The sequence below is a fragment of the Anomalospiza imberbis genome, chromosome 2, assembly GCF_031753505.1.
Source record: "Anomalospiza imberbis isolate Cuckoo-Finch-1a 21T00152 chromosome 2, ASM3175350v1, whole genome shotgun sequence".
NCBI lineage: Eukaryota > Metazoa > Chordata > Aves > Passeriformes > Viduidae > Anomalospiza > Anomalospiza imberbis.
Window position 1 is genome coordinate 64036907 of NC_089682.1, and position 14830 is coordinate 64051736.

A 14830-nucleotide genomic window follows, 5' to 3' on the forward strand; every position below is an offset into this window, starting at 1 on the left:
TATTTCTTGCACTGCTACTTGTTGAACTGGCCCCACTCTTTATCTAAAGTAATACCATTTGTTTTTGCAGTTTCTGTTCACTCTTACTGCAGCCCAGTCATTCAGCATGAGTCCCAGTTCACCATTTTGTGCTGAAAACATTAGGTTTTCTGTCATAGGATATATACATGAGATATACCTATTGATCTTCTATTTATTTTGTACTATAAATAATGTTTCTGTTTCAGCTTGGTCAGAGGAAGCAATCGAGTATAAGAAGCTCAGATGAAATCCACTTAAACAGTTTAAACAATCCTCCAAGACAATATCAGGTAAAAAGCAGTTTATTTTTAAATAAAATCAAGAAGTAGTAGAACCAGCAGACTGATGGCATGAGGGCAGTTTTGAACGTATACTAAGCAACAGGAGTCAAGAATAAATACACAGACCTTGTATATATCAGAAAAAAATGAAATGGCTTAGGTATTTGCAGTACAATTTTGAGGGTTTTTTTTCTCTCCTCTTTGTTTCTTAAATGATACCCTTATAGTGCAATGTATTTATGTGCTTTAGAAAATTGTTTTTAATTTTAGAGTTGAGTCCTCAACTGCGCAATGTGAATGGAGAAATCCAAAAATAAACCCAAAATCTTTCCATTCCATTTGCTGAAGGAGATCAGCTTACTGTGGCACACCTCTACATACAAATGCCTCAAGCACTACAAGTATCTGTCAGCCTTAATCCTGTCAATGAACTCTGTTTTTTCTTTGCCTCCTAAACAACTGCAATGAGCCTTTGTGCAGTTAAGTATAAAGAGACCCAGCACAGTCCACATACATCTCAGCTATTCTGGTCCAGAGACTGCTTCTTTCCTTCATGTAATACTACAAAGTGGGTAGAAAGGAATAAGGAAGATCTGCCTGGGCAATATAAAAAGATAAATTGAATTAAAAAGAGTACAGAAAATGAGTATACTTTATTGACCATAAGACAGAAATAGAGATTTTCCCTTGGGCAGGGTAGCTCCGCTCCATTTTTATGTTATGCAGTATCTACAGGAGTCTGTTCCAAAAACTCTCTCACTTTTTCACAGCCAATTTCATTATAATGCAGGGATAGGTACTAAGATTAATAATCTACCCCATAAACATGTAGTGTGACTTTGTATTTGAAACATTCTTGGATTGTTATAATAAACAGTACAGCTGCTGGCCTTGCAAGCGTGACTGTAGTGATGGCCTGGGACCACTAATCTGGGATGACTCACCTCAAAACCAGCTCTGGTCAGCTCTATTATTGTGGAGACAAAAGCAGACATATAAATCCATGAATGTTTCATATCTTAAAATGGAAAAGAAAAGGTATTGTGTTGTCATGAACGACACCCTATGAAAATATTAATCCCAAAGGCAGAAATAAAAATCCTAAAAAATACTTGGATACCTTGTTCTTTTTTAAGTAATTTTTGAACTGTTGGGAGAATCAGGGTCAGAATTCATTTTTTCCTGGAAAGGTAAAATTTACAATAAATTTGCTGGCCTAGATTCCCCTTATTATTAGCAGAGAGGTTGGTCATTCTCGTGGTATGAGCAATTTGATCAGTTTTAGTTGTCTCAGATGAACTGTGCTCTCAGGTTTGCTCATTGTATCCATAGAAGGAAATAAAGATGACAGATATGTATATTTACCTTAGAAAGTATCAGTCTTTGGTTAGATGAGTCCCAGCTGAGACACTTAAATGACTTCGAATTTTGGATCCCATTTTCTCTATGCAAGCCCTACACTGGGAAAACATAACTTAGCAAATATATCAAAATAGGTTCAAATAAACTAACAACAAAAGGGTTTAGCAACTAGCACTGCATAGCAGGGTCATTATCATATTTGGGTAGCAATAAAGGCCAGATGGCTTCACCTACTTGGAGGTCAAAGATGCAACTGTATTAATAGTTCTCACAGGCTCCAGTAGTAGGTAAAGGATTATGAATTATACCATTCATAAGATTGTCTTTAGTTCTCTAACTTTAAAGTATATGCAGAATCATAAAGGTTAAATATCACCTGTAAATGAAAGCAGAGATTTTTACATTCAATTTCTTTTACCTGTCAAGTTCTACACTGTAGTATCTGAATGCAACAGAAGGTAAAAAAAGAGGTGTCATAATTTAACCCCATCTGTCAACTAAGTACCACACAGTTGCTTACTCACCGCCCCCACACTGCCCCTTCCAAGTGCATGGGATGAGGAGGAGAATCATAGAAGGTAAAACTTGTGAGTTGAGATAATAATACTTCACTAACTAAAAAAAAAAAAAAAAAAAAAAAAATAGTAGTAGCAGTAGTAATGAAAGGAGAGATAGAGGAGCAGTGATCACCCCTCAAGGCCAAGCCTCCCCCAGCTTCTATACTGAGCATGATACTCTATAGTATGAAATATTCCTCTGGCCAGCTGGGTTCAGCTCTCCCAACCATTCTCCCTCCCAGCTTCCTGTGCACCTGCTCAGCAGCAGAGCATGAGGCATTGAAAAGTCCTTGCCTTTGGGTAATCACTGCTCAGCAACAACTAAAACACCAGTGTGTTATCAACGCTATTCTCATACTAAACCCAAAACTCACACTGTACCAGCTATGAAGAGGAAAATGAACTCTGTCCCAGCTGAAATCAGGACAAGAGCTCTTACTTTGAAATGTCATATCAATACTAGTCCAACTAAGAAAACTCCTTTTTCCTTTCTTTCTTTTTTCTCTGCAGAAAATAATGAAGCGTCTTATTAAAAGATATGTGTTGAAAGCTCAGATAGATAAGGAAAGTGATGAAGTCAACGAAGGTGAGTATGTTGATGAATTGTATGTTTCATCAAAGAATCAAAACAAAGTGATTATATATTTCCAAAATACTTAATCCACTTCACATGTTTACAAGTGCAAGAGGTAAAATTAACATGCTATTGAAGAGGAGATGGGATTTCTGTCTCTTCTCTCCCATCAGAAACTATCATCACTGATCTGACAAGCATTAAAATATGTTGCTACATCTAGTAATAATAGAATCATAGAATCATTTGGTTTGGAAGGGCCCTTAAAGGTCATCTAGTTCCTTAAAGATCTGGTGGGCTGGAGACTGCTGGATTAATGACTGGATTCAGTGATTTTAGAGGTCTTTTCCAACCTAAATTATTAAGTAATCTCTCTTGCAGCAGAACAGCATCTTCCATCAAATTGATACGTGACTTTTGTGAACTCGTGGTCTCTCACAATTTTGCCTTCAGTTTTGTTTGATTCCTGAACTGCATCTTCATATTCCTATCCCCAAGACACCATTCCACTGAGGTTAGGTCAGCTGGTCAGAGCATGATGCTAATAACATCAAGGTTTTGGGTTTAATCCCTGTGTGGACCATTCACTTAAAGCTGGACTCAATGGTCATTGTGGGTCCCTTCCAACTCAGACAATCCTATGATTCACCAGTGGGCAGCAGAATATCTACTTTTTCTGTTTCAACAAAGAAATACAGGAAAAAAAACATAATTGTGAGATATTTGGATATGCTGTTTTTTCTTTTGTTTCTTAATATTGTGATCTTTTAAAATCTGTTACAGGTGAATTGAAGGAAATTAAACAGGACATCTCAAGTCTCCGGTATGAACTCCTTGAGGAAAAATCCCAGAATTCTGAAGATCTGGCAGAACTTATAAGGAAACTTGGGGAAAAACTGTCACTTGACTCTAAGGAAGAAGAAAGCAAGAGATAACCAAAATAAGATATGCAACAGAATGTTAACAGTTCACTTATAGCCATATTTCTGTTTTCCTCAAGTCTAGCTCACATTTCTTAAAAATATTCAGAAATTAAATCATTCCAATTCTTTATTGAAAAAACACAGTGGCAAATCCTCTAGGTCTACAGTAGGGAGGCTGTATCACTTCAGTAAAGATATTTATTCTTTACCTGCTGAAGAATAGTTGATCTGAGATAATTTAAGTACTCAATTTACTGTCTAGAATTCCAGTGGAATCTTGGTAAGCTCAGTCACAAAAGATTGAAAGCATAGATCTAAACTTTCCTATGTTAACTGTTTATTTTTTGCAAATTTCCTTTTGTAAGCATTCTTGCATATATTTTAGTGAAGCACAAGAGAAAAATCCAGGCTTGTATATACATACATGTATCAAAAGCTATTTAATTTTTTCCAGCATTCCCAAATAGCAAAAAAAAAGCTAACTGCCTTTCTTAATAATGTGTAGGATATTAAAATAAACTTCTGAACATTTCCATATAGAGGTAGATATCAGGACACTCAGAGCACTGTGTTGTACTTTCCCATACTGATCTCTGTCAGCACTGGACTATCCTGCGAGATACCTAGGTTCCAGTGGGAGTCAGTGCATTAAGAAAGAAATATTTTTCACCAAGTTTACTGGAAAACTATTTCTGAGGCTGGAAGAAAACCTTCTTTAGTCCAACATAATTAACCCTTGATGTTCCAGTCTGTTTCAGGATTCTCAAGTTCTCCAGCTTTTATATCTTGAACTGAACCTCTCAAACTGCAGATTAGGGGTCTGAATTAAACATTTTTATTTGAGGTGTAAAATACTAAAATGTGGTGCAAAACTCTCTTTGAATTCTGGGAATGTCATACATGGGAGACCATGTTTCTCTATGTTAAACCTGTTTAAATGATTAAATTTTCTTCAGACATATGGATAGCGAACAAAAACAATCTGGGTGCAGAAAATAATGAAATCTCATCTTCTGTGGATTTGCATCCCTCCTTTTTTCCACCGGTCACAGCTCAGCTCTTGTGATGTATACTATAGGACTCTTTTAATGAAGAATTTTCACTCCATGTGGTAAGGAAAGCTCCAACAAAACTTTCACCCTGCCCACTGCAATAGTTAAAAGCCTTTTTCTGTTAAACTGCAGATGAGCTATCCCATGCTCTGTCTGGCTGTTCGTTGTATAACAGTGTCCATGCAAGACAGTCAGCTGGTTTCTGTCTTTCCAGATATAAACAGGATAAATTCCATGTATTTTTTCCCTTGCTAAATACAGTAATTTGTGTTTCTCTCTTTGGACAGTCACTAATTCTGGAAGTGTTATAAACACACATTACATTGGGCATCTCTGCTTCTCTTTAAGCTTTTTTGAGATTTGTGAAAGGGCTGTGAAAAATTATAATATGGGATCAAGGTGTATGGCACACCTGTAAAAGACTTGTATGAAACAAGACTTAAAAAGGCTTGCCAGTAATTGCTTTAAAATTAGCTTTGTGAAACTTATTTACTGTGGAATGTATTAGAATGTTTCTGCCTTTCCCTTTTAGGCTGGAGATTTTTTTATTGGGTCTAGATTAGTTTCCAGATGGATTTATTGATAGTTCTTTTTTAAAAATTCTTGATGGAATCACTGTGTATTTTCAGGGAAAAAACCCCATATATTAGAATGGGTTTTGAAATCACTTGGAGACAGGTGGAGGTAGGGGACTGAGGTCAGCTTGCCTGGTGAGTGTTTGTCATGCTTTGGAGGAAGTGCTTGACACGGAAGTTTAGCCACAAATGGAGTATGGGGAACAATGTGTGTCCTGTGAGCCTCAGGTGTAGAAACTCAGGGTTTAGAGCTTCAGGGTTTAGAAACTTCTAGGGCTTCTTCCTCTGAGGGAGAAGGAGGAAAGTGAGGATTCAAAGGTAGTAGAGCACAGGCAACTGGTGTGACCTTAGGCTGGAAGGCAGTGTGATGGTAACTTCACTGTGTTTTGGCTCCTGGATGGTTCCTGGCCATCTCACTTGGCCAGGACTGGCCTCTAAATTGAAGTTCCACCTGATTATTTTGGACCTAGTTTTCTGAAATAGTGGGCAGTTCATTCAGCTCCACTGAAGGGCTGTGTTAGAGGTCATGCTGCTCAAAGCACATCTTCCATCTGAGAGAGAGAAGCTCTTCAGAAAATCTGTTGATCAGGATCAAAGGTAACAGGCACAGTCAGTGTTCACTTTCAGTAATCAGAAGTCTTAATTTTTGATCATTGGAATACACAATTTGGATCTGATGTAGTGCTCATTGATGGTAAACCCTCATTCTCCATAAACCCAGAGAGATGAAATACATATACACAGTTTGAGCTCCAGGCACTTTTAAAGTGAAGATTTTTATTACAGAGATGAAATGTACACTGTGAATTTGTTTAAACCCAAAAATTTGATGTACCTTAAAACTATAAGATCGTAATGTATATATTGTATTTCATGACGAAAATACATATGGATTTTTTTAATCATTGAAGCTATTTTATATGTTATTACTCATGGAACAATTTGTTAAATATATTTGAAGCGGTCTATTGCCAAATGTAGTGTGACAAGCAATGTAGTATTTAAAAAGAGCACAATACCAAATATATTATCCTGATTAAAAAAAAATTAAATGTACCAGACTAAAAATGCCTTTGTGATCCATTGTATGAACATTTTGGTATTTCACTGGAAACCTTTGACTGCTCCTGCTTGGAAGACTGATATGGTAAAAAACTTTCATTTCCTTACAACACTATTATTAAAAAAACATTTCAAAGAAGTCTTTTCATACTTAATTAGACTCAAGGCCAAGTATTTTGTCTCCTCTGACTGTGTCTGATGCTAGATGTTTCTGGATATCTGCAGTAACAGATAATTTTCACCTTACGTAGTTCTCCTTTTGGTTTCTAATAAAACAATAATTTGATGAGGAAGCATTTCCACATTTTTTGTTGAATTATTAGGATAACAAGATAGTCATGCTACCTACTTATTTTTTTCTTTAAACCTTGTTAATTACTTGAGCTCAGCAATTCTGTTTCTGTAGCAGCAGCTTCCACATCTAAACCAGACCTACTATGAAGTATTGCCTTTCTATATGTTTTTTCCCTTGAGTATTTCTTAAACTTGAATTATGAAATATTGTCAGTAGGCTTCATCATCCCTTGAAGAATCTCCTTTCTGTTCACCCAAATGTATTTCACTAAAAGGTATGGAAGGACTTGAGAACTTCTGAAGACAAGACAATGAAGTAAGAAAATCCCCAAATCAATGTCTGTCCAAGGTTTTCTCACACTGTTCTGGATGAAACAGATTCACATCTAAATATTGAGAAAAAGCTTTATACATCATGGAGGACTGGAAATTTTATTAGAGACCAATCATGCAATGCAAGACTAAGGTACCCAAGATTTACAGTGACAGATGCTGAGAACAAGCTACAGGATTTCAAATGAAAGTTCTGACATTCCAGGTAAAAATCTGCTGCATTACACTATATTTTAGAGCACTGACAGGCCAAGCCAATGAATGCTACTGGTTTTAGAAGTGGCATCTACAGATTCATCTGATTTTACATGACAGCCATGAAGACTTATGCAACTGAGTTTGCCTAGTCTTTCTTTGTATTCAGTGAATAGAAATGGTCAAAGGCATGATTTTGTGTCGTCTTAAGGTAGTCAAGTATCCCAGATGATTCATATAGTAGAAGTGACCATTTATCTCCTGTTACTCAGAAGAAGCCACAGTAGCTGTTAGAAACATTTCTATTGAAATGTGAGAAGTCCCAGCTTGTCAGAAATCAGCACTGCAGCTCATGAACACTGCAGCCATGAGCCACCACAAATGATCATCTCATTGGAAGGGCTTGAACAGATGAGGACAGTCACTGAGAGGGGCAGGATCTAACTTGCCTTCCCAAGAATCTAGCCCATCCCCCAGGGATGATGGATGAGTAAGGTTCTTCTTTACTCTGCACCAATATTTCATTTTTCCTTCTTCATTAATGTTGCTGTGGGTCAGCATAAACAAGAGCACACATTAACCAAATCTATCTAACATGAGGAAAACTCTGTTACAGAGCACATGGCAACTCAATTCTTGTTGACAAACCAGGACCTTTATGATAAAGGGAAGTTTATATCTTATGTTTTAGTACATTGGGGTGAGCATATACATTCAGTAATATGTTTTCAAAGCTTAAAATACATAGCTTGATCCTGGCAGTACTTCAGCTATAGCAGCTGTATCCTGTAATTTACTAAGAACATGTTCTCATTACTTCTGTGTCCCAAAATGCAGTTTAGTACAACAAAATCTTGCATTTGCTTCTTAGAGATTTCCCTCAGGCTTGAAATTTCTATCTGAACATTATAATTAATACATTAAAACCCACATAATCTGAAACTGTACTCATTTGCAGAACAGAAGAAATTGTCCTTATAGTGTAAACTGCTAGTTTTTCATGTAAATATTTAACGCTTTTTAAAATTTGTTAGAAACTGCCTGGTGTGAATAATCTATCTAAGTACTTATGTTCCTGCTTAAATTTTAATTTGGCTGTGGAAAATAGAATTCACAAAGTTTTTGCTTGGAAAACTACTTGTGCTTCAGAAGCTCATATCAAGAGAAGTTAATCAAGACTGAGGTGTTTCCTTAAGCTCCATGCTCTTAGAAGGTCAGGGAATCCCCTGCACTATTCTTCCCTGGTGTATGAGTAACCTCAAAATATTTCATTTGTTCTCTTGTTCCCTGGTTGCCATGAGTACCTCAAAATATTTCATTTATACTCTTGTTTCAAATTTTGCAAAAAAGCCAAGTTTCCTGTTCCTCTTTCTGTTCTTGTTACCATCTTGTCACCATATGACAGTGCAGTAGGGATGAAAAAGTACAAATTTTCAGTGCTTTCTCTGTCCAAGGAGAAAATATTACTATTTTAGTAGTATTTGGTTTTGTTTAAAGCTTTTGAATATTCTGTGATTTAGCTCCTTGACATTTACACTTTGCTCCTTTAATCAATGGAACTCCAATCAAAGTAATTAAAGAAGATCAGTTCCTTTTGTATGCAAAGTAAAATGCATCAGATAAATCATTGTCAATGTTAATTGCAATATTTTTATGCCCTTTTATATATGAACACTTTTATACTATTCTGATATTTAATTGTGCTTTATAAACAAGCATATTCTAGTAAGTTTGCAAGGGGCAAAGGGCATAAATAAAGTGAAAAACAGTCCAAAAACTTTTTGTTAGTAGGCAAAACCTACTCACTGTCAAATACAAATAAATGTATTTTCCTATGACCCTTGTTAAACCAGCTCAAGTCTCTGTTCTTCAGCTTCTTCATTTATGCCAGGAGAAAATTACACTAATTGATGTCAACATGCTCAAATAAGTAATTTGATGAAGTAATGAAGAGAAAACTTCAGTTCTTTCTCAAAGAGAGTATTTTATTGTTTTCAATGAAGATTTTGTGTAACTTTAGCTGAACTCCAATGATTAATCAACTTCAATAGAGAAAGCCCACGGGATTTCATGAGTTAATGTCTTCACTGCAAAAGGCACTGCTATGGGTTTGTTCTTTAGAACTGCTGTTCTAAAAGTTCTAGTTGAGACATTCACTGAGTCTGTCCTGTCTGTAGCCCAATTTATTCAGTCCCCCCATCTCCTAATGGTAAACTGAGGCTCTGCAGCTGGGTCACAACATCCTCACTTTTGAATGGAGAAGTATCACTGACACAGTGAATTTTTTAAAATACATACAGCATGGGCAAATCTTTCTGGTGAACTGAAGATGAGGTACAATATCAGGTTGCTATCAAATCATGTTGGCAGTAAAAGATTCAAGACTACTTTATGTGGCTGTGCTAGAGCACATATGGTCTCTCCTGACATGTTGATTCTGTTTCTGAAAAGAAAATGTTTCTTCTAGAGATAACTTCATGCTTCAGTCTGTCAGCATAATTTTAGAATTCTGTGAGTTACTTCCCTCTGAAGCGGACATCGCACTTTAATTGAGGAAACTAAACTGCCTGGTACAACAATATCAGTGGCTGTAATCCTTCAGCAGAGGCTTCTGTCTTACCCTACAGGAGGCCACTGACCTAGTGCCATCAAACGTGTTAAAAAACATTTTTAGGCTATACCAAGAAATATTTCTCAGTATCAGTCTGGAAAGAAATAAAGACAAAATCATTACGAAAGTGCCTATGGGTCTTCTAATGTTGCAAGTTAGCCTGTATTCACTCATGAATGTTCCATGTGTCTGCAATTTTTGTCCCTTCTGATTAAATATCCACAGCACACATTACAGTAAAACATCTAGGCTCCCCTCCTAGTCTCTGAAAATTCTGAATGTTGTTTCAGAGGTATATATTTGCTTTAAATGGAGGCACAACCTTGGCCCACGCTACTGTAGTTCAGGATCTTGAGAAAGTGTAAATCCCTTATTGGGTCAGCAATGAGGTCTCCATGGAGTGTTGAGCTAACAAGAATTGCTGGCAATTGCACATAAAAATATGCCAAGTGCTCTTCTCTGCAGAAGTTTTCACAGCTTCAAACAGAGTACTTTTGTAAGACTCAGATTTTAGGTAATTGTGAATATTACAAATTAACCCCCATAACACTTGTCTTTACATTATAAAATCCAGTAGTTCCAGTAGATTTAACAGCTTGCAGAATTATTATTCATTAAACCTCAAATTCAACTGTTTCATTAGGCAAACACTGAGATATTTTTATGTAATGCAGGTGAATTTTCTAATCACCAGCCAAAATTTAATATGAAAGAGATTGTTTTGGGAACACGATCCATGTTGATTATCCCAGTGAGGTATCCTCACCTCTCTGCTTGAACATCATCTCATAGGATGGTGGCATGCCACAGTCCTTAAGGGTTACCTTAGGAGCTTGATAGGCCTTAGGAGCTTGATAGGCCAATAAAGTTATACATAATTGAAAAGAATGGAAATTTGTTTAACAGATGCTCCTGTTGTCAGCCTTGCTTAAAATTACTTCAAATGCATGTGTTTCTTTTGGTTGATTTTATGCAGAGATGAGTACCCAAGCTGCAGAACAGCGGTCAGTGTACTGCAGTAGCTCTGGTACAAATAATTCTAGTTCTTCTGGGAAAAAAAAAACCAAACAAACTTGAAAAATTTGGCAGCAGTCTTAGGAACTGCAAGGTTGCTATATACATGCCTCCCAATAAACTGTTTCTGCTTACTTATCTCTTCCTTTCATCTAACACTTCTTTTGAATAGTAAATTATTAAGGTTGCCCATTTATTTTTAGGTTTATTGGTTTACATAGTTGGTTTAGGCAGGAATTCAACTTTAACTAAAATAAATATATTTCAAGTCATCATTTTCAATGTCTATAAATTTTATGGTGGTGTTCTAGCATAGCCAACAGCTCCTAGCCAAGAGTTTGTCATCCTGGAATTCCTCTATGCACGATGAATGCCATCAGTTGATGCAGCAAAAGGTAAAGCTGTCTGTGTACCTGCAGACCCCAGGATGCAGATCAGAAGATGACAGATGGTATTAGACATTCATCTTTTTAAACAGACTATAGCAAAGAGAACCTGGAATTTCTGACAGGTAAATTGTTTTTGCATTTACAGGATACATTGTAGAAGAGCTGTTACTCCAAACTTTGCAGACTCTCAAATTAATCCATTTCAGTGACTTAGAGTGAATTTTCCTTGCTGTACACCTAAACAATTTTAATTAACTTTATAATGGGACTGAAAAATATCTGTGTGCGCCCTTTTCTGTGTGATACAGACCTGTAGTTGCTTGTCTAAAGTAAATTCTGTCTAATAGCAAAGGTGAAAACATCCTGGGGAAGTTAATCTTCAAATGAAACCTCAGGTGTTTCTTAGTTCAGGGGACTTGGTAGGAAAGGGGGAACAAGAGGGAACTGTAACAATGGGGATTGAGTTACAGTGAAGTCCCTGCAGGACTGCGGGTAGGCTCCCAGAGCCCAGCAAGAACCAGCCTGGAATCTCAAATGAGAAAGTTCAGTGACTATTGATAGTTTCTAGGCCCACAAAGTCTAAACCAAAATCTAAAAATAGTTCCAATAGAACTGAAGTAGCAATGACTGTCTGAAAAACAGCTTCTAGCAACTCCTGAGGTTTATGGTCTGTGAGATGTGTCAGGAGAGTTAAACACATAATTACTTCCTTGACAAAAAGCTGCCTAATGGTAGGGGGTGTCCCCCTGTGGACAACAGGAAAATAAAACACTGGCAACTTTCAACTTAGCTGAGTTGCAAGAATTTTTTTTTTTTTTTTTTTTTTTTTTTTTTTTTTTTTTGGTAGTGCTATACAAAATAAATACAACTACTGTCTGGATCAAAGAGAAGGTTTGCTATAGCCCAGAAGTATATCAATCACATTTTCTTCAGTCTGTGAGAACTACATTCCTTCTTGCTGCACACTCACTGTCTGCAGTAGTCCCATTAAACTCTACCATCTGCTAAGTCCACCCCTGTAAATGTCTTAACTGGCTATGTAAATATGTGAAGTATCATCCTCTTTCCAATAAAGCAAATATTTTAACAACATTTTATTTTCCAACTGTATTTCCACATCCCTTCTACTCTTTTTCTTAATAATACTTCCAAAGTGAGCTTGAAAACAACACTGTCCCAGAGCAGTGCCTTGGCAAACATAAACTCTATACTGTGGCCAGAGTTTGAATTAATAATTAGGAAATAGATGAATTGATTCAGTAATGATTATAATATAAACTACCTATCTTTGTGCAGTATATTTATTAAGGTATGACTAATTGAATTTAGTGCATCAGGTTTTCAGAAATGTTTCTACAAAACCAGGAAGAAACACAAAAGAAATGCACTTGTCTGAGCAAACCAAATTCTGTAAGTCAGAACCACTGTCTTCACTCATTTCTTATTTACATTCACTCATTTCTTATTTACATTATACAAGGATTTGAGTATTACAAACAGACCCTAAAAGCCCAGTTTCTGCTGGGAGAAGTTATCTCCAGCACTAGAAATGGCTGTAAACAACTGTAATATAGATAAATCCCCTTCAGCAGGTTGCAGCCCTATAAAATTCCAGCCCTACATCTCCGTTCATATTTTACCTGCACCCTCAGGCTGTAATAGTAGTTGAATGCAAGGGATATTCTGGCTGGGCATCACAATGAATAAAACTCATGAGCCCCTGGTAGTCTGGTGGCTCTCTCTACCTCTGCAGTCATGAGCTCCCTCTCCCTGGCATTGTGCCTGTGACCTGCCTGGCAAGCATGAACACCAGGCCTTAATGCCAGCTGAAACCTGCCTCCCACTGAGATGGGTTGGATGCAAGTGTTAAGAAAAAAACAGACATAGAGGCTGACTGACCTTCAAAATTGGTTCAAGATTATTCCAGCTAAAGTGCATGTGGACCTGACATAGGAATACGATGTTCTCCTGGCCTGAGGTCACTGCTGTAGTGCCCACAGTACTGTCATTTGACTTCATATGGCCCACTCGGGACAGTCAGATTGCTCTGAAAGCCTATAAATCAGATACAGTAAGGCCTTATCAGCTATACTGCTGCAAGAATTGCAGCCATCTAAGGGCAGCAGTGATGGCCAGAGCCTCTCAGTGCACTTGCTCTGGGTTATATGGGAAAATGCATTGTGAGTGGAGCTAATGCCTCTACAAGGTCTCTCCAGGCATGAGCAAGCTGGTCGACCAAACCAAAGGAAATCACAATGAATGCACCACTTCCAACAAATGTTCTAAACAATCTGTGTTGAAGTGATTATATTAATTCACGGTGCATTTTTTTGTGTATGGTTTCTTAAAAAAAAGCACATTATGTCTCTTTTGGAACTGCCTAGTCTAATAGCACCCCTATTATTTGAGATTCGGGAAAACTGAAGTGAAAATTAAAACAAAACTCTGTTTGAATTTGTATCAATGTGGTAAAGCTTTAAGGATCAAAGTGAGAAAAAATTCAGTGAATTCTAGACCTGCAATTTTCAAGGCACTTGCAAGAGCACGATCCACCACGCTGGGGCAGTAATGCCCTGGGTTTACTTAAAAAGCAGGTGATGGACTGGCTGTGCACAGTCCTGCCAAATCTGTGCTCTCATCTCACTGAGCAGTGCTGGCTAAAGGCTCACATAGGCTTTGCACTGTCCTGATCCACGTGTGTTCGTGTAAATGTACACCCATGACATACATATTCATGTGTATGCTTGTATATACTACACGTCCCTATGTATTACACATACACAAATACATATATATAATATAATACATGTGCACATATTATTAGACATAGAGACACCAAACTTATCTGATTTTTACAGTGCATTGGGCATTCCCATACAATCTTTCCTGTAAAAGAGACAGTCAAGTGAAACTATGATGGCAGTAAATTTGCTCAAAGACTGCGGAAATCATTTCAGATTTACAGTTATACATCTGGATCACACAATGAGAATAAGGGGCCATTGACATAAGGTGCAAGGCAGTAAAGCTGGATCAGATATTAGGAAAAGTATTTTCCCACTGGACATGTTCAAACACCGGCACAGGCTGCTCACAGACACTGTGTAGTCTTAATCTTTTCAAATTTTAAAAAAACTGAGTGGACAAAGTTTTGAGCCAGCTTAACAGGGTTTGGATCAATTTTGACCAGGATGCTGGTCCAGATGATCTATTGCACTTCCTTCAAAACTAAGATATTCTATAATTCTATAAGTCTTTGATTATTATGGGTAACTTTAAACACATTTACCAGCCTCAGTAATTGAATGTGTTACCTATATTTAACCAAACAAACTATTTGACATCATGGGCTGACAATGTTTACAAAACCTCTGGTTTGTGTTCCAGAATGGATGCAAGAAATCTTCCCAGATTTCACCCTTTCACTTTTCCCTCGGTGAATTCGTGAAATGTATTCTTTTTTATGCATGTCTTCTATGTCTATGATTAATCTCTTCCCTCTCATCTAAACACAGCAGACTTACAGTATGTGTTTATTTTCCCAGCCAGGGAAAACAACCAAGTAACAATGAGCCAAGCAAAAGCCA

At 37.1% G+C, this 14830-nt stretch overlaps 1 protein-coding gene across 1 annotated transcript in view; it reads left to right on the plus strand.

The window, feature by feature from the left end:
* TRPC6 (transient receptor potential cation channel subfamily C member 6) overlaps positions 1-6401 on the plus strand; it is an 80030-nt gene extending 73629 nt beyond the window's left edge. The window contains exons 10-12 of the mRNA XM_068181446.1: positions 228-311; positions 2732-2807; positions 3579-6401. Coding sequence (XP_068037547.1) covers positions 228-311; positions 2732-2807; positions 3579-3730 — 312 coding nt within the window. The 3' untranslated portion in view covers positions 3731-6401. The remainder of the gene's footprint in view (positions 1-227; positions 312-2731; positions 2808-3578) is intronic.
* Positions 6402-14830: the final 8429 nt, after the last annotated feature.